Genomic DNA, 26,269 nt, shown 5'->3' on the forward strand with positions numbered 1-26,269 from the left:
CCCCATTTCTTGGAACCCTATGGTATGGTTGTTAAAAGATGTATGAGTTTGGGGAATTGTCCCTCCCTCTCATGACATCATTTTAAATACGGTAAGTCATTTGTATACCGATCCAGTCTTCATTCCTGCCCCAAACACACTAAAAGTCATGTCTGATTCACCTGTATAAGAAATGACAGGTTAGTGGTTAGTCTAACACAATTAACACAGGCAGTATAAATACTGGTAGAAGGGTCTGATACAGTCCAAATGCAGGCTTTAGATGCAGCCAAAATGGAATTTAAAGGGCTTTCCCTTGGATCAGCAGATTACTGTTGTAGTTTGACTGGTGTAGATAAAGTCTTTGTGTTTGGTGTGTGTGGGTACAGTGTATGGCACTTTGGGCTCAACAATGCTTCCATGAGCAGAACTCTCTTATTAAGGCATTCATGACTTGATGCTAACAAGCTCGTACAAGTGGCTGGACTGACATTTGTGCAATGGAGGCTAAAAGCTGCTTATTAGGGCCTTGTGATACACAGACCACCCAAGATATTTATATCTAAAAGAAATATCCATACCCCCATTATAACTCCATTATATGACTGGTCAAGGCGGTAAAAAGGCTCACATTCCTCTCTGTAAAATGCATTGATTATTGATACTTTTAGTCTTCTCCAATACACACTGAGTGTACAAAACTTTAGGAACACCTGCTCTTTCCATGACATAGACTGACCAGGTGAATCCAGGTGAAACGTATGATCTTTTATTGATGTCACTTGTTAAATTCACTTCAATCAGTGTAGATGAAAGGGGAGGAGACAGGTTAAAGAAGGATTTTGAAGCCAATTGAGACATGGAATGTGTATGTGTGCCATTCAGATGGTGAATGGGCAAGACAAAAGCTTTAAGTGCCTTTGAACGGGGTATGGTAGTAGGTGCCAGGCGAACTGGTTTGAGTTTGTCAAGAACTGTAATACTGCTGGGTTTTTCACTCTCAACAATTTCCTGTGTGTATCAAGAAGGGTCCACCACCCAAGGGATATCCAGCCAACTTGACACAACTGTGGAGAGCATTGGAGTCAACATGGGCCCCCCTTCCCTGTGGAACACTTTAGACACATTGTAGAGTCCATCCCCCTGGTGAATTGAGGCGGTTCTGAGGGCAAAACGGGATGCAACTCAATATCTGGAAGATCTTTACACTCAGTGTAAATGTCAAGCTTTTTTTCAGCACGTTTTTCAGCACAGCATGTATTTAGTAAACACAGAAATAACATAATATTTGACCATCGTTTAATTTTGATCTCATTACAATATATCATACTGTATTAGTTCTTAAAAAGCAAATCAGTATAAAACATAACGGTACTCCAATCTGTGCTAGTCTTGAAACTCTGTATAACCTGTAAATGAATCCCTATGGTAAGAAAAGATATGAATATCCATTTGTGGTTACATTTGAACATAAACTCCATGTACGTCCAAATTCAATTCTTAACAATGTGTATTAATTAAATATAATAATTTACAGAAAACGTAATCAACTATATGGCGAGAAAAAAAACGTATAGATATACACAACACAAATCTATATGTGAGTATTTTCTAATTGAATAGATAACATGATCGGTCTCTTTTGCTGAAACAACTGGCATTTTATAAAACAATATGTAACATCCTTTCTGCTTGACCATGGCAGTTATATCATTTGGCGTAAGCGTAACTTGGAAACACTGTATATTAAATACATCAGTATAAAACAGAATGGCCAACACACTCGCATTTCATTTAAATGCTCTAACCAAATTGGTTAGTTTGGATTTGAATCGCACAAAATAGTTCCAGACAGAAACTTATCTCTGTTAACCCAGAAGTAAAATGTTGTGTAAATTTGGTCAGCTGCGTGATTAACTTTTGTGTTCATACGTGTTAGAAATTGGGAGATACGGCAAAAATGATGTCTCCACCCTCACAAAAGGTAACTCTCAGCAAAAGCCCCCCCCCTTCTGATCCATGTGGGCACACGCACGAAGCACTCGAGGCGAAACAGTTTAAGCACCGCCTTCGCCCTATCCTGATAAGTCCAAATAACCAGTGACGAAAACCCCAAAACTGGAACTAATGTTGCTCTCATGCATCTCGTTCAGTCCGACCAGATTCTCTCAGTCTACACGCAGAATCTGCCCACGGGATATTATACAGAGGCCAATGTTTCCTCTATTTTGTTCAGTGGGCTGTAGCCTCCACACACAGTCCCCCTAGATAGAGCATACAGTACAGGTCACTTTGCTGAGAATAAGGTTGCAAAATTCCGCAATTTTCCCCAAAATTCCCTGTTTTTTCCTGGAATTTTGCAACCTTAGCTGAAACGTTTGACACCCATACGATGCATCTGAGCATCTTTGCATCATCCAGTGTATATACACACTCACAGGTCTATGTACTGTACTTACTTACTGCCATACAAATGAACAGATTGACATAAAAACCTTTCAAATAAAAACCTTTCATTGAGTGATTTGAAGTCTTGTCTATTAGGGTTTGTCTGTTGGAATGTACTTAATGTCTTTCTTGGCCCACGGGAGTGCTTGCTTTCATGGTGTCTGTGGAGAGACACAGTCCTAAAGCTTTCAAAACTGTCCTTTCTCCTCCATGGATTGTGATAGGCCAGTAGCGTCTGTTAGTAGTCCAATTAGATACAGATGCCTTTTGTGGCCAGGGCCCTGGTGTCCAATGGGAAGAGGTAAGGTATACCCCAGCTCCAAGGCCAGGACGTAAGGCTATACACCCAGCAACATGCCCATGAAGTCAGAGCCATTCTGTATTATGATGGATGCCCCAGCTCCATTGTCCACAAATATTGAGGTGTACTGTCCAACCTGAGGAGATACAATAACATTTTAAATACAAGAATATGATTACTATTTCTTTTGTTATAGTGATAATACAACTCATTATACAATAGTAATTATACTTCCAAACCTTTCTTAAAGGCTTTATATTCAGCTCAACCCTACTGGAGAATCTAAATGGTGAGCATGGTTTGATAAATATAAGCCTACCTGTAGCTCTAGTAACCCTTGCACATTCACTGTGAAGATCTTGCTGTTACTTTCCAATCCAACAATCATCTCTAATGACCTGCAATGAAGAAGAAAACCAAAAATGATTGACAATTATTCATCATCTTTTTTTCCTGAACTTTATATTTGTTCTAAATAACTTTACTTAATCTATACACACCTAATACGCTCTGAAACAAAATCATCTAATTGCATGATACTTCATGCAAAATGTGTTTTTGTACACATTAAATAAACATGTCATTGCTTCATTTTGAGTCTTGAATCATCATAATCATTACAGTGAGTCTTTAATGAAGTCTGCAGTGCAGAGAGTAATATGTAATATAGCAGGCATGGAGTCTAGTTGTACAACTCTTGCTGAGACCACTGGCTCCTGTTTAGTGGAAAACGCACAATTTTTATGGTGAATCAATCATGTTTGTCTTCACTTTAACTGCCATCGCAATGAGCCTCATTTCACATTCTCTGCATTTTCATGTGTGGGAGAGCGAGACAGGCTGGAGGCTTAGGGGTGGAAAGGCAAAAAAGAATGAGCCCACTTTTTCGGATAACAATATTATTTATACATTTCTTTCATAATACCAGGTTGTGAAGCAAGGTTGTTGGCCTGTATATATGGAGGAAAACTTGGGTACCGTTCGTTTCAACATTTCAGATTTTGCTTACTTTATATAAACAAAAAAGGCCAAACTATGTGAACAACAGTACTCATATCACCGAAAATGGGTGTGTAATATTGTGGTATTTACAAATGAGTGTGTAAAATTCATCCTTCACACATCCCAAAAAGGGCATTTCTCTATTCAGGGTCGTATTCAATAGGCAACACATTTTTTAAAATAGGACTGAAACAGGGAGGGACTACCTGAACCTTTCCAATATGAAATGTTCCTTTTCTTCATTGCAAAACGTTTTGCTTTGATGATAAACGACCCTGGCCTGTGTTGTTGGAAGCAGCAGCAGGGTTTCTCAGGTGTCAAAGGTGAGTCTAGAACGATTTTGGAGGCGAAAGGGACCAGGAGAAGGAGTGAGAGGACATTTCATTTAAAGACGTGCTTCACTTTTACACAGGAAATGACTGACTAGTTCCACACAACGTATAACAAACAACTTGTTTAACAGCTCATAAAACTGACATTAAACTCTGATTATCACGCATGGATTCAATGACTGCTGTCAATATAGAGCCTCAAGAACACGACAAGAAAGGCTGCCCTGGCAGACAATAGAATGGATTAGGAAGTCAGGAACCAATACACGCAGTCAGTCAGGAAAGCAATGGCTAGCAAAGTTTGCATCCTGTAACTCTAACTCCAAAAGGTTTTGGGACACTGTAAAGTCCATGGAGAACAAGAGCACTTCCTCCCAGCTGCCCACTGCACTGAGGCTAGGTAACACGGTCACCACCGATAAATCCATGATAATTGAAAATTTCAGTAAGCATTTCTCCACGGCTGGCCATACTTTCCTCCTGAAGAGTGTCACCCCCTCTTCAAAGGGGGTGACACTCTAGACCCAAACTGTTGTAGACCTATATCCATCCTGCCCTGCCTAAAGTTTTCGAAAGCCAAGTTAATAAACAGATCACTGACCATTTCGAATCCCATTGTACCTTCTCCACTGTGCAATCCGGTTTCCGAGCTGGTCAAGGGTGCACCTCAGCCACGCTCAAGGTACTAAACAATATCACAACCACCATCGACAAAAGACAGTACTGTGGAGCCGTCTTCATCGACCTGGCCAAGGCTTTCGACTCTGTCAATCACCGTATTCTTATCGGCAGACTCAATAGCCTTGGTTTCTCAAATAACTGCCTCGCCTGGTTCACCAACTACTTCGCAGACAGAGTTCAGTGTGTCAAATCGGAGGGCCTATTGTCTGGACCTCTGGCAGTCTCTATGGGGGTACCACAGGGTTCAATTCTCGGGCCGACTCTTTTCTCTGTATATATAAATGATGTCGCTCTTGCTGCGGGTGATTCGTCTGATCCACCTCTACGCAGACGACACCATTCTGTATACAATCTGGCCCTTCTTTGGACACTTTGTTTTAACAAACCTCCAAACGAGCTTCAATGCCATACAACACTCCAACTGCTCTTAAACGTTAATAAAACCAAATGCATGCTTTTCAACCATTCGCTGCCCACACCCGCCCGCCCGATTAGCATCACTAGCCTGGATGGTTCTGACCTAGAATATGTGGACAACTACAAATACCTAGGTGTCTGGCTAGACTGTAAACACTCCTTCCAGACTCATATTAAACATCTCCATTTCAAAATCAAATCTAGAATCGGCTTTCTATTTCGCAACAAAGCCTCCTTCATTCACGCTGACAAACTTACCCTAGTAAAACTGACTATCCTACCGATCCTCGACTTCGGCGATGTCATCTACAAAATAGCTTCCAATACTCTACTCAGCAAACTGGATGCAGTCTATCACAGTGGCATCCGTTTTGTCACCAAAGCCCCTTATACCACCCACCACTGCGACCTGTGTCTAGTTGGCTGGCCCTCGCTACATATTCATTGCCAGACCCACTGGCTCCAGGTCATCTATAAGTCTATGCTAAGTAAAGCTCCACCTTATCTCAGCTCACTGGTCACGATAACAACACCCACCCGTAGCACGCGCTCCAGCAGGTATATCTCACTGGTCATCCCCAAAGCCAACACCTCCTTTGGCCGCCTTTCCTTCCAGTTCTCTGCTGCCAGTGACTGGAACGAATTTCAAAAATCGCTGAAGCTGGAGACTTATATTTCCCTCACTAACTTTAAACATCAGCTATCTGAGCAGCTAACCGATTGCTGCAGCTGTACATAGTCCATCTGTAAATAGCCCACCCAATCGACCTACCTCATCCCCATATTGTTTTTATTTACTTTTCTGCTCTTTTGCACACCAGTATCTCTACTTGCACGTCATCATCTGCTCATTTATCACTCTAGTGTTAATCTGATAAATTGTAATTACTTCGCTACTATGGCCTATTTATTGCCTACCTCCTCACGCCATCTGCACAGACTGTATATAGACTTTCTTTTTTTCTATTGTGTTATTGACTGTACGCTTGTTTATTCCATGTGTAACTCTGTGTTGTTGTTTGTGTCGCACTGCTTTGATTTATCTTGGCCAGGTCGCAGTTGTAAATGAGAACTTGTTCTCAACTAGCTTACCTGGTTAAATAAAGGTGAAATAAATTAAATAAATTAAACAAAAAACTTTACCATACTGATTTGTTGATAGATGATCAATAGACTGAGACGGTAACACTTCACTGCAGGTATCCTAATGAATGCATTCATAAAGCCTTTACAACAGCTATATAGCACATACCATTTGCCATAAGCTTCCAGAAGTAGTTCTAAATAGTTATGAGTAACGGCATAAGATGTAATTAAACTATTTTTAATCAGTGTTGGAGATGACTGTTCATCCTGTTGTCATATACTCTGTCAACTGTTAATAACAATTGCTTTTACACCATCTGCATGACAACTTATGTCATATGTTATTGCATGCTACATAGGAGTCTACATACCATGTGTTATAACAGGGCGTTATGTCATTTACCAACCTCTGTGTACCATTATTACATTTCATGGAATGATCGATGTCATAACCATGTCATCTGCCCTTAATATAATGTGCAAAGACACCATAAGTAAAGTGACATTAATTTGAAGTGTTTGACAATGAGACAATAAACTGGTCTGAGCTGCACAAAATGGACCACGTCCTGGTATAAAAAATATAAAATGCAACATGCAACATGCAACAATTTCAAAGATTTTACAGAGTTGCAGTTCATATAAGGAAATCAGTCAATTGAAATAAATGTTTTAGGCCCTAATCTATGGGTTTCACATGACTGGGAATACAGATATGCATCTGTTGGTCACAGGTACATTAGAAAAAAAGATAGAGGCGTGGATCAGAAAACCAGTCAGTGTTTGGTGTGACCACCATTTTCCTCATGCAGCGAGACACATCTCCTTCACATAGAGTTGATCAAGCTGTTGATTGTGGCCTGTGGAACGCTTTCTCACTCCTCTTCAATGGCTGTGCGAAGTTGCTGGATATTGGCGAGAACTGGAACACGCTGTCGTATACGTCGATCCAGAGCATCCCAAACATGCTCAATGGGTGATCCGTCTGGTAAGTATGCAGGTCATGGAAGAACTGAGACATTTTCAGCTTCCAGGAATTGTGTACAGATCCTTGTGACATGGGGCTGTGCATTATCATGCTGAAACATGATAATGAAGGCGGCGGATGAATGGCACGACAATGCATCTCAGGATCTCGTCATGGTATCTCTGTGCATTAAAATAGCCATCGATAAAATGCCATTGTGTTCATTGTCCGTAGCTTATGCCTGCCAATACCATAACCCCACCGCCACCATGGGGCACTCTGTTTACAAGGTTGACATCAGCAAACCGCTCGCCCACACAACGCCATACATGTGGTCTGCGGTTGTGAGGCCGGTTGGACGTCCTGCCAAAGTCAAGGGGTATGAATACTTTCTGAAGGCACTGTAAATAATGAAAAAATGGCTTGTTAGTCAGGTAACTAAGTAATAAGTAGTTGACGTTGCAATTGCGTTATTTTTACGACCCACGGATGGCATTGGGGAACCGTCAAGGCAATCTACACGTTCAGAGAAGGCCCAATTATAAAATAATTGTTGTATTTTTTAAATATAAATGTTGTTTTAATTTCAATTTCATCTTTTGAATAATATGGTATTCTGATGGTATTCAATGGTATTCTGATTATACTCTTCTTTTCAATTATATTCTGATTTAATCTCTTCCGTTTGTGTTGGAAAGTGTTAAAACTGAGGAGAAAAAAATATCTAAATCAGGATTTTTCTTTGGTGGTTTCTGTTGAGATAAATCTAGTTAGATAGCTCACCAGGCGCTAAGCCCTCAGAAGCTCGATAGAAGACATCTGCCATTAAACTGAGCAGAATATTGTAGTGACAGTGGAATCAACCAATCACATTTTGACTTGTAATGGGTGGGAACAGTTTTTTTATTGCAGCTCACTTGCTGTTGTTAGCTATCTCTGAAAATAACGCATTATGTGTGTGAAATGTTGTTTCATTTAAACTTTAGATCACTGGTTACTTTATGTGCTGAACTGTTGTCACTTTTGGTAATAGTTTTATATTGATGGCGTTACGTGGGTTACCATAAGTTAATGTAAGCACTGTGGTTGTTGTTACTGGTAATGGTAGTGTGGGTTCTGTATCTGTGATTTTCTTGATTATTTAGTTTGGTACAAAAAAAAATCCCCCACTGAAAGGCAAGGTCCAATAGCCACGGTTCGCAGCTGACGGACGGCTTTAGCTATCTAGCTAACGTTAGCTATCTGCTAGCGCTAGATAGCTAACTTCACTAGCTGCAGGTGGAATAAAAAAAAAATACTCTTTGTCACGTTACACATATACATCCTATTTTACTTGCACAATTACCTTTTCATCTTAACAAATCTTATTTAACTCAACCTAACTGGGTCATTATTATTCAGATGATTTACTGTCACAAATCCTGTTGTGCCCCAGCAACCTTGATTGTGTTGTAAAATTCTATTTGATTCCATTTCGTTTAAAAATGTTTGTGTTTTTTTTGCAAGTTGATGGCATTATGTGTCCTTTTTTATATATGGACATGGTCTAATTTGTTCAACTCAGAGCTGTTTATTGTCTCGTTGTCAAAATGAAGAAAATCCCAAGTACATATGTGCTCCCATTTGCCCATGTTTGTTGGAGATCCTTTGAATTGTAAAGTTTTATGATAGTTTCAACTCATCCTGTGGTATAAGCACATTCATAACTGTTTTATAACACTTCAAATGAATGTCACTTTATTAAGGGCATATGACATGGTTATGACATCAATCATTCCATGAAATGTAGTAATGTGACACAGAGGTTGGTAAATGACATAACACCCTGCTCTAACACATGGTATGTAGACTCTTATGTAGCATGTAATAATACATGGCATAAGTTGTCATGTAGACTGTTTAATAGCAGTTGTTATTAACAGTTGACATTAGAGCATATGACAACAGGATGAACAGTTATCTGTAACACCAATCAAAACACGTTCAATTACATATTATGCCGTTACTCATAACTATTCAAAGCTACTTACAACAGCTTATGACAAATGTTACATTGTGCTATATAGCTGCGATAAAGGCTTTATGAATACATTCCAAAGGACACCTACAGTAAAGTGTTACTGACTGAGACTGATGGTACTCACGTATATCGATGACACAGGGATTCGATGCAGATCAGCACTCGCACATTGTCCCTAGCTCTCAGCTGACTCTTACTCCTCTTCACCTCATTGTGGTCTTCAGGGAGAAAACAGAGTTCATCTGAGGTCAGACATTATCCAGCTCAGAAACACCTCTCTGAATACAAGGTCACAGAGTCCTCGGAAAATATATAGTATTTTAGCCAAATATCTGTATAAATGGGGCCTCATTCATTGTCTCAATCTATTTCAATATATTTCCCAAGATGATTCCCTGTTAATTAGATTTCCTTATTGTAGAGAAGCATTCCCTACCGATATGAACATTAGCAGAGAACTGGTAGATCCCTGTGACGGGAGCCGTGAATCGTCCTGTGGATTGGTCCATTCCTGTCCCTCTGAGGAAGGCACCTTTAGCAAGAGGCTGGAAGGAGAAATACAATGTGACATGCAGAATGGAGTTATACAATGACTGACGGATAGTAAATACCAAGTTTTACATCTCAAATTTGGGCTCAATTGATATCTGTACGTCTGCCAAAGTGAACACCCGAGCAATCAATCCGAACTTTTCCAACTGACATTTCTTAAACTTGGTATATGTCTACTCTTAAAGGACCAATCAGCAGTTGAAACAATAACAAAGCGTATCCCTGCCACTGTTTTGGTAAAATGCTGAGGGATGGGGCTGGAGAAATGTAATCACTCTCAAATTCATACACAGACCTATGGATACAAGGAGTGACTATCCATGGATTAAAAGTTATAGTTTTAACCATGTTTTGAGGCTATACAGTGTTTGTTTACATTTACTTTGTTAACAAACATTGGAGTAAAACAAGCTTATATTTTGGGTTCTGATGGGGTATGACAGTTAAACTAAGCTCATGAGAACTGTATAAGATATATTCTTCAAGAATCAATGGGTACATATCATTCATTTAGAAATCCAAAAATGGATGTAGGAACTGCTGATTGCCCCTTTAACCTCCCGCCTCAGAATGTCCCTGGGCATAGTTCTTCCACTACAGCATGCTAATTTAAACAGTGTATAAATTTGTCCTCTCCACACCATATTCCAAGTCACAGACAGAGTGCCTTTTGTATGCCGACCCAGAAAGTGATGTGGAGCATTGCATTTTTGACTAAGGAGCCAGTCTGAGCTCCAGCCTGGTACTGCTTTGTCAGACTCTAGGGATGGGGTGATCCCTAAGGATTCCTGGCATCATTCTTATACATCAAGTGGACATAACCAGAATCATTGCTGGTTCAATCTTCAATCCCAATATTCAAACATGGCTAAAAGAAAGAAAATTGAAAGATAGAAACCTGATAGTGAATATTAACACTGGCTTGATATTGTGTACTAAATGGTTAAGAGTAAGACAAGAGGATCCAAAAGATGTTCAAGGGGGTGACCAAATACTTCACAAACGTCTACATCCTTTACAAACTTCTCGATTGTTCCTCCAAAACGTACCGTCTGAAAGTTCTGTAACTCCATCAGTGTCTTCTTGTCGATAACCACAGGTCCTTTGAGTTTACAGTGGAAGGCTTCCTCTATCCTCCTGTAAGAGGTCATTCTTTCCAGGGCGATGTGGACCGTGGGTATCTGACTAGGACTGGTACTGGTCTGTCTGTCCACTGCAGCAGTTCTCCTCTCTGTAGCTTCTGATTAAAACACAGAAGGAATATGAGATAATCTCAACTAGAAAGATGACACGAATATGGACTTGACTTTAAACTATAGGAAAAACTTTCTCTGGCACTACAGTACACCAATAGGTTGCTGACCCAATATCTACAGTGAGGGGGAAAAGTATTTGATCCCCTGCTGATTTTGTACGTTTGCCCACTGACAAAGAAATGATCAGTCTATAATTTTAATGGAAGGTTTATTTGAACAGTGAGAGACAGAATAACAACAAAAAAATCCAGACAAACGCATGTCAAAAATGTTATAAATTGATTTGCATTTTAATGAGGGAAATAAGTATTTGACCCCCTCTCAATTAGAAAGATTTCTGGCTCCCAGATGTCTTTTATACAGGTAACGAGCTGAGATTAGCAGCACACTCTTAAAGGGAGTGCTCCTAATATCAGCTTGTTACCTGTATAAAATACACCTGTCCACAGAAGCAATCAATCAATCAGATTCCAAACTCTCCACCATGGTCAAGACCAAAGAGCTCTCCAAGGATGTCAGGGACAAGATTGTAGACCTACACAAGGCTGGAATGGGCTATAAGACCATCGCCAAGCAGCTTGGTGAGAAGGTGACAACAGTTGGTGTGATTATTCGCAAATGGAAGAAACACAAAAGAACTGTCAATCTCCCTCGGCCTGGGGCTCCATGCAAGATCTCACCTCGTGGAGTTGCAATGATCATGAGAGCGGTGAGGAATCAGCCCAGAACTACACGGGAGGATCTTGTCAATGATCTCAAGGCAGCTGGGACCATAGTCACCAAGAAAACAATTGGTAACACACTACGCCATGAAGGACTGAAATCCTGCAGCGCCCGCAAGGTCCCCCTGCTCAAGAAAGCACATATACATGCCCGTCTGAAGTTTGCCAATGAACATCTGAATGATTCAGAGGACAATTGGGTGAAAGTGTTGTGGTCAGATGAGACCAAAATGGAGCTCTTTGGCATCCAGTCAACTCGCCGTGTTTGGAGGAGGAGGAATGCTGCCTATGACCCCAAGAACACCATCCCCATCGTCAAACATGGAGGTGGAAACATTATGCTTTGGGGGTGTTTTCTGCTAAGGGGACAGGACAACTTCACTGCATCAAAGGGACGATGGACGGGGCCTTCCCTGAGCCAGGGCATTGAAAATGGGTCGTGGATGGGTATTCCAGCATGACAATGACCCAAAACACACGGCCAAGGCAACAAAGGAGAGGCTCAAGAAGAAGCACATTAAGCTCCTGGAGTGGCCTAGCCAGTCTCCAGACCTTAATCCCATAGAAAATTTGTGGAGGGAGCTGAAGGTTTCGAGTTGCCAAACGTCAGCCTTGAAACCTTAATGACTTGGAGAAGATCTGCAAAGAGGAGTGGGACAAAATCCCTCCTGAGATGTGTGCAAACCTGGTGGCCAACTACAAGAAACGTCTGACCTCTGTGATTGCCAACAAGGGTTTTGCCACCAAGTACTAAGTCATGTTTTGCAGAGGGGTCAAATACTTATTTCCCTCATTAAAATGCAAATCATTTTATAACATTTTTGACATGTGTTTGTCTGGATTTTTTTGTTGTTATTCTGTCTCTCACTGTTCAAATAAACCTACCGTTAAAATTATAGACTGATCATTTCTTTGTCAGTGGGCAAACGTACAAAATCAGCAGGGGATCAAATACTTTTTTCCCTCACTGTACCGTGGATGGTCAGGTACTAATGAAATACTTCCGCCTTCACTGAGACAATGATCCATCAGTAGTAACAGTCAATCACCAATGTCTTGAAATCGATGAGTCCTCTTATACACAGCGAAGGACTTTATCACATGTTGTGTCTTTATATGACATTTGAGGACTTTATATGATGTCACCTTTTATCATCTTTTTGAACTCCTGGAGGAGGACTTCCTGGGTGACCTCTGCCCCGGGGGATCCAGGTGGTCCCTGGGGGCCTGGGGGGCCAGGAGGACCTGGTGGCCCGGGCTGACAGAGACCAGGAAATAATAACACATTACATAATAATATAGGATCATATGAATAAGAAGATAATCTACTGTACAGCAGTGGAGGCTGCTGAGGGGAGGAAGGCTCATAATAATGGCTGGAATGGAGTCAATGGAATGATATCAAACACATCAAACATGTGATTTCCATGTGGTTGATACCATTCCATTGACTCCATTGTGTTTGATATCATTCCATTGACTCCATTCCAGCCATTATTATGAGCCATCCTCCACTCAGCAGCCTCCACTGCTGTGAACACGATTTGAAACAGAAACTTGTTTCAATATTCAATCAACCAATATTCTACTTATGTATCGTACTAGATGCTTTGTGACCAATGTAATGAACGAACAAGTGCTTGATCAGCTAGCTTCTTTGAACCACTACTGAAGCCAGTGTTTTATTTACCAGTGGCCTTTTGCGTTTGCGGCACTTCCCAGGGAAGTTGCCTACAGGTCGTTTCACAAAGTCCATCCATGATCCCAGGGGATCCACTCTCTGGTTGTCAGGATTCTATAGGATACATGAGACAGAGAAACCCATGAGACATTTTTCTTTCAACATCAAACCACTTCAGAGGTCTGATTTTGCAACGAAGACAGGCCTACTATGAATCAATGATACATCAAGGAGAGGTAGGTGTACCTACATAAACCTGGCTGATTGATGGTGAGCATTAAACAAGTGCCCAGTGAAATAAAGTGTGATTAAGGGTTTTGCCAGAATGTACTTACAATCAAGCTAGTCCAAAACTGTTGCACTGTGTTCTTATTCCTCAATCAAAATGGCTCTTTAAGGAGAACAGTGCTAATTGCAAGATTCATCAGATATTTCAGTCTGGAATCATTTCGCCCACTGGCACACAATGCAAAGTATTGTAACTATGTAACTGAATCCAATGAGTCATAATTTCTGCTTACCCTCCATTGGAAAATCTTGCCTTAAGATACTATTAAATGGTGCCAGACATCAAGGCAGGTCACACTGTTAAGTGAACTCTCTTTCTTTCTTTCTCTCTCTCTCTCTCCGTGTCTCCTTGCCGATCTACTGCCATTCCAGAGAGCAGGAAGAAGGCTTTTTGTGTCGTATCTTTCACTTTGACAATTATGTTCAGTCACTTTTTCTTTCCAAGACTTTCCCTGTTTGCTTGTTTTTTCTCTCCAGATAACTCACTCAGGTGCCACGTCAATTGTTATTGGCTTAATAGGTTCAGAGGAAAATAAACAAGACTTCTGAAGTGACTCTATCCATAGGATATTTTAGTGACCAATTAGCCTACGACAAGATTTCTAAACATCCAACAACACTTTCACCTATAGCTAGCTACAAACATACCAGCAATGAAACATTTTTTGGTGCACAATTGAAAATGTAAGCGATAACAGGAAGGAAATTACCGAAACGACCTTGATGAACACAATAATAGATATGGTGGCATACCATAAAAGTCAACAGAGGCTGTTGAAGTGCATGGACGTACATGATTTCTAAGCGGAAACTCCCTCATGCTGCTGGTGATGATTGTAGACCTTTGATTGACATGCAGGGATTCTGGATGTGTGGTGATGTTATAGTTTTGTTGAAGAAAAACACCCTCACATATCTCATTTATCAAAATGAAAGGCCTCTGCCACCAAATAATTCTAACCCTAACCCACCCTGGCTGACGTTATTTCATTTGGGTGAAAAGCGATGCTGTATGAATTCCAATAACCACAGAATGCCTTGAATCCTCCCCAAGCAAAGGCCTTCTTCCTCCTCCCCAAACATCAAGTGACTGTGGTGGAGATAAAAGAGGAGATTAAGACAAGCCATGGAGGTGAGCTGTCTGAAATTTTATTTATTTATGTTTGGCAGGAGGACACGGATCACTTATCTGCAAAACTAACATGCCCCCTTTTCTTGACAGAAAGAGAGACTCTCCTCTTGTTCTGTTCTAAAGCAACAAAGTAACCCCTTGTTTGTCTTGTCTTCAATATACTGGAATAAAAAAGGTTTTATATTTTGGGTTTGTTTTTCTCTCCGTCTTCTCTCTTCTCTCTTTTCTTGTGACGGCAGACAAAATAAACAAGTTAAGTAACACAGTGCCTTGTGCATGTTAGACGTCTGTGGGTTTTTGTTGTGTTTTTGAAGCCTGGAGACAGATAAACGGCAGACAGATTTTGTCAAGCCAAAGATACTGTTACTGCATAATCCACCACATCTTTTCCATAACACTGCAACACTGCCCGGGCCATTTAATTGGTTATACTGAACCTTTTTTTCTTTCTACAGCTCATGCTGCATAGGAATTATCTCTAATTATACCTCTCACTTTCATACCAACCTTAAAAGCTCATAGGAAAAATGATTTGCGTTTGAGACGCCGAAAAAATCTGAAAGAGCTGTCTGCAACTCTATTCCTAAACCACACGTTTGATTTAAACACCGACAATAATCACCAGAGAGGACCCTCTCTGACAACTCTGTTTGATTGAAGTGATGCACACTGAACACTGACAGCAGGTGAAACGCAAAACAAGGACCTTAAACGCTACACCTGACGGTTCATCCTGCAAGTCTCAAAATAACTGCACCTCTCCTCTCACATTGATGTCATACATAGATCATCATACTGTATGTCAGATGTTTTTAGACCACCTCAAGTCAGCCCACACATGCAACTTATAATTATATACGCTACCGTAGCTATTCCCTGCATAATAATAGCACTGCTAGGACAGGAAGCCTCTCTTTCTGCTTGTTATCGTCTTGTATTGTTAGCACACGCATTTCTAATTAAACGCGTGAAACCGTGCCCTAAAGGATTTTCGATATTTTAGGAAGTTGGCCTGTAACCAAGGTAATTATAACTGTTATTCGAACTGCAAAATGGAGCAAATCACTTTCTGACACTTTTATACCGTGTGTAACACAACATATCATGAGAATTGCTATTTGGTGACAGGAGTGCATCAATCAAACATTAAGTCATGAGGATTTTAAGATCTGTTCAATTCTTTTATCTTTCTAGTATGGACACACATTCCTCACGTTCATTGATCGTGCTGTACATCACTCAGCATAATATTTTTGCTACCATGACATCCAATAGTGATAGATGGTTGCACTTCCCACAGCTGGCAAGAAATTATGATTCAATGCACCTCAGTCATCTTCAATATTCCCCAGATGAAGGACAGAGTCCATACACAGAGAAATTAAAATCCCATTGCATGACGAAATAGAAAAACTGTCAGTTACTGTATGTTTAATCCAGTTCCTACTGAGTGTGGCGCAAATGAAACAATGTTCTCACTCACATACCTGTATATCAGCGCGTACAGCACATGAACAAAGTGAACAGAGGATAGATACAGGTATCAATCTGAACTTCCCTTTGATCCCGGCTGTTGTATGAGTGCCATCCAATGGCCGTGTCTTTCAACAGCTGTGAGAGCACACCACTCCAGTGGTGATTTGGAAAATGTGTCAGACATTCTTAAGGTGTCAAACTAAAAGGTATTCCTCAGAACATCAAACACTGTTTGTTTGGCTCATCGGTGGGGGCTTTATTCATACCGAAGGGATGGTGTATATTGCTACATGCCCCGATCCTTATAGTGCAATGAACTTTACTTACAAATATGTGACCACTATATATGATGAACATCCCAGTTTGTATGCATCATGACACTTTTGCAACACTATGTTGTTGAACATTGCATGTAAGGTTGCAAATATGTAATAGCCTACCTGCAATGTATGCGATTCACCAATTTAGTTATTGCTTCATTATATCCATGATCATTCAGGAAACAGTTGCTCGAGTCGTGATGAATAACCCCTTTACATGCATCTCTTTATTAAAGTGACTAGTGTTCCATTATTAAAGTGGCCAGTCATTTCAAGTCTATGTATTTGCTGCCCTATATACATAGACTTGAAGTCACTGGCCACTTTAATAATGGAACACTAGTCACTTTAATAATGTTTACATATTTCTGCTTTACTCATCTCATATGTATATACTGTATTCTATTCTACTGTATTTTAGTCAATGCCACTCCGACATTGCTCATCCTAATATTTATATATTCTTTAATTCCATTATTTTACTTGTAGGTTGTGTGTATTGTTGTGAATTGTTAGATATTACTGCACTGTTGGAGCTAGAAACACAAGCACTTTGCTACACCCGCAAAAACATCTGCTAAACACGTGTATGTGACAAATAACATTTGATTTGATTTGTATGTTTGGTGAAATTAGGTAGAATTTTATTTGAAGCAATAAAGAGAGGGAAATATGTCCCTTGGGCAGCATGCCATCAAAAACACTTGTGCGTTCCAAATGACCAGAGCTGGTCTAAAGTAGTACACTATGTAGGGAATAGGGTGCCATATGGCCATGGATCCTGATTAAAAGTAGTGCACTATGTAGGGAATAGGGTGTCATTTGGAATGCAACCACAGACATAACTGTTAAAACTTGTCTCTTTGGCTGCAATAGATACTCATCCAGAACAGCACTCCACATAGCAGATAGTTTCTGAATCCTTAAGAAGCATTGCCGCCTCCTCTGTAGACATAACGGTGTAGCCCATAACTCTTAACTTGTTAATAAGTATCCATAATTTACTGCTTAAAATGCACCAACTAGTACAGAAAAAATACCTTCCCCGTGCAAACAATATCTTGTAATGTACCTGACTGGTCCGTGACAAAGCTCTTAAAATAAAATGTTTGGAATGGACTCATGTTTTTATCCTACTGTTTTTACCAAACAAATGTAAATGTGAGAGCAGGGTGCACCAGCCACACCAAAAAATAAGCTTGTAAGATTATGTCTAATGTATGTTTTGTGAACAGGTACATATTTAGTTTGACGTGGGATAGGATGATGTAGAGGCGTCCCTAATCCCTTGTTTTTATATCGTTATAGTCCTTCTGCAGTCATCCATGCATGCGTGTAGGAGGCTAACTAAGGGAGGGCCTATCACATCCTGGGAGGCAGGGATCCCCAGGCTACAGTAGGGCTGGGCTAGGGGGAACCCACATGCTTCCCCACCGTCACGCATCCACCCGTTCCCCCCTAATGAGTGTCCAATCCACCGCAGTTCTCCCCCGATGCACCTCATAGACAGAGGATTTACCACCACAACACTAAATATGGTTAGACATGCAACCTGTGCAACTGGTGCACCCTGCACACCACGCTACACTTTAACTGTGTAGAGATGTCACATAAAAGTTGTTGAGGATATGAGAAAAGTGTAGGCCTTTGCATATTAACCACATGAAACATAGACACCATTTTAATCTCTAGAGTGCTACCAAATTATCAAATGATATGACTGTAAAGGATCAAGCCAGTTTCAAGTCACAGAATTTGTGGGTATGCTGCACGTACACATATTCCTATGGTGTAGCCGTCATATCATCTTTCTTTTCTTTCCACAAAACAACTGCTGCAGTGTCAACATGCCGTAGATATTTATGCAAACATTGAATGTGCATTCCTTTCCAGTGAAGACATGTAAGAGCTACTAAAGCAATCAAATGTATTCATGAAACCTCCTAGGGAATAATAACTGTGCTTTAGTCCAAAAATCTGAAGAGAGTCTGATTGCTGACACACCTGCTTTGTGTTCAAATTATAGTCTTCAAATTGCTCAAATGGGGGCTATTTTCCCCCTGTATCTGTGGTAGGTAAGAGGATCCATTAAAAATGACTCTGGCTCCACTTCCATATCAAACTGAAAACTGAACAGTTTTTCCAGACCTAGGTTCAAATACTATTTGATATACTTAATTTGTAGAGCACAAAGTTCTGAAAAACTTTTTGTGCTTGATTGAACTTGCAATGGTGTCACGACTTCCCTCTCCTTGTTCGGGCGGCGTTCGGCAGTCGACGTCACCGGTCTTCTAGCCATCGCCGATCCACCTTTCATTTTCCATTTGTTTTGTCTTGTCTTCCCACACACCTGGTTTCAATTCCATCATTACATGTTGTGTATTTTACCCTCTGTTCCCCCCATGTCCTTGTCCGGAATTGTTTATTGTAGTGCTTGTGCACATTATGCTGGTGTGTAACGGGTTTTGTTTACCCATTGATTTATTGTTCTGTTTACGGTGGTTTTATTTATTAAACTGCGCCGTTGTAAATCAGTTTTTGCTCTCCTGAGCCTGACTTCTCCGCCGCCAGTACGCACCCCATACAAATAGAACTTATAGAGAAGTCCCAAGCATGCAAATCATGCCCACCAGGCACTCCAGACAGGGTAAAGCAAACACTCAAAGTATTTTTAAATATTTCAAATAGTATTTGATCCCAGGTCTGAGTTATGCTCCATGGTTTTATTCACTGTGGAATGCACCAGGTAGATACTGTAGACACTCATGAGATCTTTTCTTCTCTTATGTGCTCCATAGCCTCCATTTGCGGTTCCACTCTACCACATAAGTGCAGAGTCCTCCGTTCTGTTAGGTTTAAGCACTTTTATTGTGTAAGTACTGTGCTCACTTACTTTATGAGGTATTAAAAACATGTTGGAAGTAGAAAAGCACAAAATATAAGAGGGAAATAAAAAATATAATTTATCGTTCATCTGAAAGGCAAATTTGAATACATGCCAAATTCTCCCTGGCTTCAACACCCATCAAATGTAGGTCTGATGTAAATATCACAGCAAAAAAGAAATACATAACTCTTTTCTACAAACAACAATGGCTCTGAAAACGATTCAAGGATTGCCAACATTTTAACAATCATTTGCACGGCAGTAGGCGTATACACCCCCATATTATTCTTTACTTTCAAGACTCCAGTCCGATGTGAATCTGAGGTAGAGGAACATGACCAGCACATGATACGTATCAGGCAAGATTAAGGGATTTCTATAAATCTGGCATCAATTAGAAGTTATTAAAATAAGAGGTAATCCAAATAAAACAGGACCTCTTTGCCTAATATATATATAAAAAAGTTTTATTTCAAGGGGAATATCGTCCTAACATTTTATTTTACTTGTAGATTTTAGATATAATGACAAAAGGCTGCTTATTGTTATTATAGCTGTCTGTCAGGATTTCAAGGAGTGCATACATTGATTGTGCAATGTGTAACTAAACAATGGTCATTACGACATGTTATAAATGTCATAATCTCACTATGGGATCCTTGTTCTCACTGTTTCCAATCTTTTGGTTGGATATGGTGATGGGCAAGCTTAGTGGGCTATACTTCCTTTACCAGTGTGAGAGATGAGTTTATTTTGTGTTTGTGTGTGTGTGTGTGTGTGTGTGTGTGTGTGTGTGTGTGTGTGTGTGTGTGTGTGTGTGTGTGTGTGTGTGTGTGTGTGTGTGTGTGTGTGTGTGTGTGTGTGTTCCCAGCCGGGTCCCCTGTGTGTGGGGCGATTCAAACGGTGCCACACACCCCTTCATTAATCATGGTGTTGGGATGAGAGAGGCGAAACTCAAGCCCTCCCCCAGGGCACTGCTTAGCCATTACTCAACATGCTAGGTGTGATGTTCGACTTGACTGCCTCAATTACTGCCTTCACTGACCGAGCCCTTTGCTGCTCAACATTGACAGATTTCACTGCACTTTGGAAAGAAGTGAAATACAAATGTATATATTGTTCACGCAGTTCTGCCCTCACAGTGTATTTACGGTGCTAGTCAGTGAAATCATGATAGAATGGACTGCGAATCATTAGCCATCTATGTTATTACTTTGACACGTGCCCAGAAAGAATGGTAGAAGAAAAGAAATGTGTAGTGCTGTCAGCGATTTTAGCAGACATAATGTTGATTTTGGTGCAAAAAAATTACTGCTTGGTACAAAAGGTTACTGCTTTGTATCATCTCACCAAATTTCACAAAGTGCACCACTCCACACCTCAATTGTGATCAATTTCAAATGGAAAATCTCTGATGGAATGTGGTCTGCTGCACCCTGCCAACAGCCCTCACTGGGGTTGGGCCAGATACGAAATGAATGCCATCACAAGAAGACTTTCCACTGCATGAGCAAAAAGAAAAACATGCAAATGTATAAACTGTTTGGCTTGTTTGAAGATACAAGCCGGTGTTCTCCTGCCAAAATCACTTTAATAAGGAGGTTGTTTTCTCCAAAACATTACAGGTAGGGAAGAGTGGGGCAAGTTGAGCCAACCATACACAAAATTAATTATTTGACCAAATATTTAGGAAGAGGTCATAATTTCATGAAGTCTGTGAAGGAAGAAACCACATGGAAAAAGTGGTTAGCAAGTTAGGTCCAAAAAACTGATTTTCACCAAGTCAAATGAATGTATCATGTTAGAGGTTTCATCTAAACCAAAGTAGATCGTTTTAAGACTCTTCTATAAATCGGTTGGGGTCTCTATAAGCTTCAATATAAGGTCCTAATCCCAGCATGAAATTGTATCCTTGTAGCTGTGTGTGCTAATATGGTCTAAATGTTTGCCTTAGTATAAGTTGAGCCAATGGCCATAGATTGTTTTGAGCCAATGGTTGAGCAGATGTAAGTGTTTTCTTCCCAGTTGTAATGCAAGGCATTATCGCTGGGATATGAGGTAACAACAGAGCCTGTGATAAAAGTGTTTAAAAAGTACAAAGTCTGTGTTAAGGTGTAAAGCCTGTGTTAAATGATTCAAAAGATTAAAAAAAGTGATTGTAGTTGTGTTGAATTGTGTTTTGGAAATAAATATAGGCATGGTTTTAAAATGGTAGTGGTAATATTTCATTCAGTACAGAAATGTGTAGGCGGCTTAACTTACCCTGTCCCTTTGCTTAACTTACCCTGTCCCTTTGCTTAACTTACCCTGTCCCGCAGCTCAACTTACCCCATACCCGGGGGAAGTTGTGCCAAGAGACCCCTTTTTTTGGACAAGCTTTTTTTTTGTTAAACTGTAATGTTTATATGAATTTGGATTATCTCTAGGGATACACCAGATCCTGAAATATACGTAGATATCTTTGTTAGAAAGAATGCTATATTTCCCTTGACTGAGTGAATGTAAAAATGCTGAATGTAAAAAATGGCTCAATTTACCCCACTCTCCCCTACAGGTGTGAGGATTAAGTGATAAAACTTGAACAAACTAAGATTCCATCATGAAATGAAGCTACCAAGCACTGCTTGCAGTTGGCATAGTAGACATTATTCGTTTTTTACTGGATGCATTTTCATTGAACTCTGGGTGACATAGCATTCCATTTTGCTGTTGCATTGTCCATACAAAATGCATAATAAGCAGCCTGGCCTCAGAGCCAATACGAAATATACTTTACGTATTTCTGAGCATCCCCAAGACATATGATACCTACTAATGGTCTAGTTACTTAATTAAGACAGAAACTAATGTAGGGAGGTTGGGCGGCGAGGATGGGTGGGCATAATCCGCAACACTCTAGCAATCCAAAGGCACACTCTAGCAATCCAAAGGTTGAATGTTTGAGTCGTGTCGGGGAAAACTGAACATTTTAGCTAACCCTTCAGTTAACCCTTATTCTAAAAGTAAATTCACCTAACCTTTGTTGTTTTAGTTCTCCTAACATTTGTCATTTTAGTTCTCCTCATATTTGTTCTTAGTTCCCCTAACCGCCAACGTAAATTCTCCCAGTAATTCTCCTTTGTTGTTACAGCGCAACAAGCAACCTGGTATCAGATAAAGATGTGCAATACTATACGTCCTCCAGGATGTATGATAAGTCACATCATTCAATTCATATGCTATTGTACGACCAGGTAAGATGTACGATACTATACATCCTACGACCAATATTGCATTCATTATATAACCTAATGTAACGTAACCTAACCTAACGTAACGTAATTTATTATACTAAACGGAATGTCACAGATTTACGTACAGAATTTGACAAATATCCCTGAGACCACGTTACAATAAGAAGTGCTCAATTTCTGTAGCCTTAATGAGTCTTCTGTAGCCTAAATGAGTCTTATGTAGCCTAAATTAGTTTGGTTGCATTGTCTAACCTTCAACATCTCCACTCTTTAACCTTAGATGTAAAGTCTAAACCCCAGGGTCCTCAACTAGAGGTGACAGTATTTGGCCGAGACACTATCTGCCATAACACAGGGTCTTAGGAGTGATTATGTCATTACCCTCAGATTGTGGGAGACAAGATGAAAAGAATGTAAGTGAGGGGGGCACAGGGGGCTAATCCTTGTCGAGGTGTCCTCTTTCAGGACCCTTTCTATGGGGCTTTGTGAGGGGCTTACACGGCACGCTGCCCCAGTTTTTCTGGGCCGCACCGCCCCTATCGGATGTCCCAGACACAGCGGAGTCAGACTGGCCCTGTGAATGACAGCATCAATGGGCTGGGAACAGTACTGCCAAAGCTCTTTAAATATCTGCCCACCTAACTTTCCCAGGAATTACATCATGGCAGTCTGCCTGTGGCCTGTTGCTGGACCATGGGGGGAGATAGAGGGGGGCGGAGGGGGGCTATGGAGACAGAGACACCCTGGGCTCGGGTTGGATAGATGGGAGAGAGAACTGAACAGATATATCCCAGTGGGGTGCAGAAATCCTCAGTCTTCAGCAACCTGGGGGTTGACACAAGGTCATCCTTCAGAGCCTTCTGCCTTTACAGGGCAAACCAAGTCAAATAAACACAGCCAGATCACAATGAGACAGGCTAGGGCTGAATAATGTGTTCTTCTTCTTGAGAATACAGAAACAAATCCTCACTCTATCTATGGCAAATAAAAGTAATAGGCTAACCAACCAACAGGGCAGAGAGGCAACCTGGTAGAGCTTGGACTGGGAGGAAGGGCTGGTATTGAGCGGACGGGGCAGAGGGTTATTTAAGAATGCCAACACAATGGGTGGGCTCAAGGCAAAACAAATACCTCATTGGAAACTCCTGGAAATATGTAATACCAGCAATAAACCAATAAATAAGAATGTGAAAGGTCAAATGCTGTTTTTGGACAGGGAAACATAAATGAAAAGTAGATGTATGAATCAGTGGCAACGGAGCATTTTGTGTTTACCCGAGTACCACATGGTGTATTTTCAACAGAAAACAACTTTTACTACACCTTTTTCATATTGTACTTTGGTGTAAAAATACAAGTTTCTATCTGTTTGCCAATTCCTGTCCATATTTTATATTTAAATAAATACTATACTTTGGCTACACTTTTAGAGAATGTAGACTAAACTGTCACATCTTCTTATCCCTAATTCACGTTGATTCAAACCCTCTTGAGCCCCGATTTGTCAATATACAATCCTTAAATCTGATAGGCTGGGAAATCGGTGTTAGCCCCCCATAGTGAGGACTAATTGGTGCATTGATCATCCCACATTCCACACATTCTTCAGGAAGTCATCCATTTAGGTTTGCACACATTTCAGACACAACTCACTTTCTCAGGCTTGACCCAATAGGGCAAACCTGTTCTATGCGGTCTATTGCCACTACACCACTACACTCATTCTCTCTATAAAACACTTTGACATGAATTATACATTCATAAAGCCTGAATCAAGTCCAGATAAATCTGTCAGAGCATGTTACCTGCCATAGCCAGTCATTGCAATCCATAATTTAACAAGTTAATTATCAGCTCAAGTATATATCTCAGAATAGATTCCAAGTTAAGAGAATGTGATCAGATAATTTAGCAGGTTGTTTGAATTTAGGTAGCACAATGTTATTTTCAATGAGGTTTGTACTTTGATATTCATCAGATAAGGTTATCAAAATCAAAAGTCACAATCCAAAACCGCTAATAAAGTTAATTACATATTCCACATACTAATCATAAACATTCTTCTTATGCTCAGCACTCGTAGGATCAGACCAAATATACACATTTCAGCCATAAAGTTTGAAATACACCAGCAGATCGACAGAGCAAAGAGGCTGGAGGCAGCCACTGGTGACTTCAAAACCACATTTTAGTCCGTTTCAAATCAAACATTACCTTGGTGCTCCCGCCAACCTCTTCGCTGTTGGAGAGGGTAGTGTTATATGCCTCTGTGTGCTGTGGGGGGGTCTCCTGCGTCCTCTTCCTCTCCTTCTTGGCATCCACCCCTTCCAGCAGGACAAACTGGGTCCAGAACACCACAGCCAGCACGGCCAGCGGCCCACACCACATCTTCAACAAACACTAAATCAACCCAAAGATCCCTGAAACTTCGATCAACTGGCCCAGTGGTCTGTCCAAACTGTCCAACGATTGGGAAGAATAAAGGTATTGCCAGACCCCAACCAAGATGATTGGACTACAAAAACTATGACTCCTGGTTTGGCTGCTCTCTTCCTGATGATCTTTGAGCCAGACAGCAGTGTGTTGCTGGAGCTGGAGCAGAGCTAACTCTAGCCAGAAAGCCAGGCGGCTTACTCAACTATGAAATGTGGTCCCGGGGAATGACAGATCGGCACAGATCTGACAGCAAATAAACCCATTAGTGAGATTTTTCACGCTTTCTGCTCTGTGGGGGGGAGGAGGGGGATGCAGGGGGCAAAGGAGAGAGAGGCAGAGAGGAGGGGTGTTTGAAGCTGGGGGAGGGAGGGAAGCCTTGGGTAGAAGTGGATGGTAGAGTTCTTTATCACCCTCTTTCTTGCTCTTTCTCTCACACTGAGCAATGGATCTTCCTCATAGTATTTCGATAGTTGGTTGAAGTGGAAGTCCCATAATAGTTGGGATTTTCTTCAGAGAATGCTGCTTGGCATTCAATCCCTCAGTCCTCCTCACACGTGCTTCCCTCAGGAGTAGACAGAGAATGAAAAAAAGTCCAAGGGGAGTTGGAGATGGTCCAATTTTCTTAGCCTTTGGCCTTCCTTCTTCTTTTCTCCTTAAAGGGTATAAAATTGGTCCCCCGCAGCAGCAGATCCAGAGAGAAAACTTCAAAGTGGTGTTAAAAACACTTTGAGGGTTATTAGCAACACAGTCTCTGCTGTCCAGTACACCCAGCTGTACATAACTCACTACTGCTCATTCATCAACCCAGTCCGTCTGCTCTGGGGTGACAAAAACATGTGCAATTTCACCTCAGAGAGCCCTGTTTGTCTGCCTGTGTGTGTGTGTCAGTGTGTGTGGTAAGTCCCTGTTGCTTGCTTGCCTCGTTACACACTCTCACTCTCTCTCCTTCTCTGTTGCTCTCTGTGACTGAGCTTACAGGAGTGCTCACAGTGGAGTTTTATCGTCACTCTCCCTCCCTCTCTCTCTCTCTCTCTCTCTCTCTTCTTCCTTCCC

At 40.9% G+C, this 26,269-nt stretch overlaps 1 protein-coding gene across 3 annotated transcripts; it reads right to left on the reverse strand.

The window, feature by feature from the left end:
- Positions 1 to 1,261: 1,261 nt before the first annotated feature.
- On the reverse strand, positions 1,262 to 26,208 carry LOC115167959 (adipolin). Of its 3 annotated transcripts, none has more exons than XM_029722744.1 (8): positions 24,995 to 26,208; positions 13,454 to 13,558; positions 12,910 to 13,021; positions 10,835 to 11,016; positions 9,670 to 9,778; positions 9,358 to 9,451; positions 3,048 to 3,126; positions 1,262 to 2,864 (listed from the first exon to the last, which is right to left on the reverse strand). In XM_029722744.1, the coding sequence occupies exons 1-8, from the start codon at positions 25,166 to 25,168 to the stop codon at positions 2,766 to 2,768; spliced, it is 954 nt and encodes a 317-aa protein (XP_029578604.1). In that variant the 5' UTR covers positions 25,169 to 26,208; the 3' UTR covers positions 1,262 to 2,765. The 3 variants fall into 3 exon arrangements, with proteins under 3 accessions (XP_029578604.1, XP_029578602.1, XP_029578601.1); XM_029722742.1 differs by having other exon boundaries at positions 10,835 to 11,022; XM_029722741.1 differs by having other exon boundaries at positions 10,835 to 11,025.
- Between the last annotated feature and the right edge of the window lie 61 nt (positions 26,209 to 26,269).

This window comes from Salmo trutta, chromosome 30 (genome assembly GCF_901001165.1).
Source record: "Salmo trutta chromosome 30, fSalTru1.1, whole genome shotgun sequence".
Taxonomy (NCBI): Eukaryota; Metazoa; Chordata; class Actinopteri; order Salmoniformes; family Salmonidae; genus Salmo; species Salmo trutta.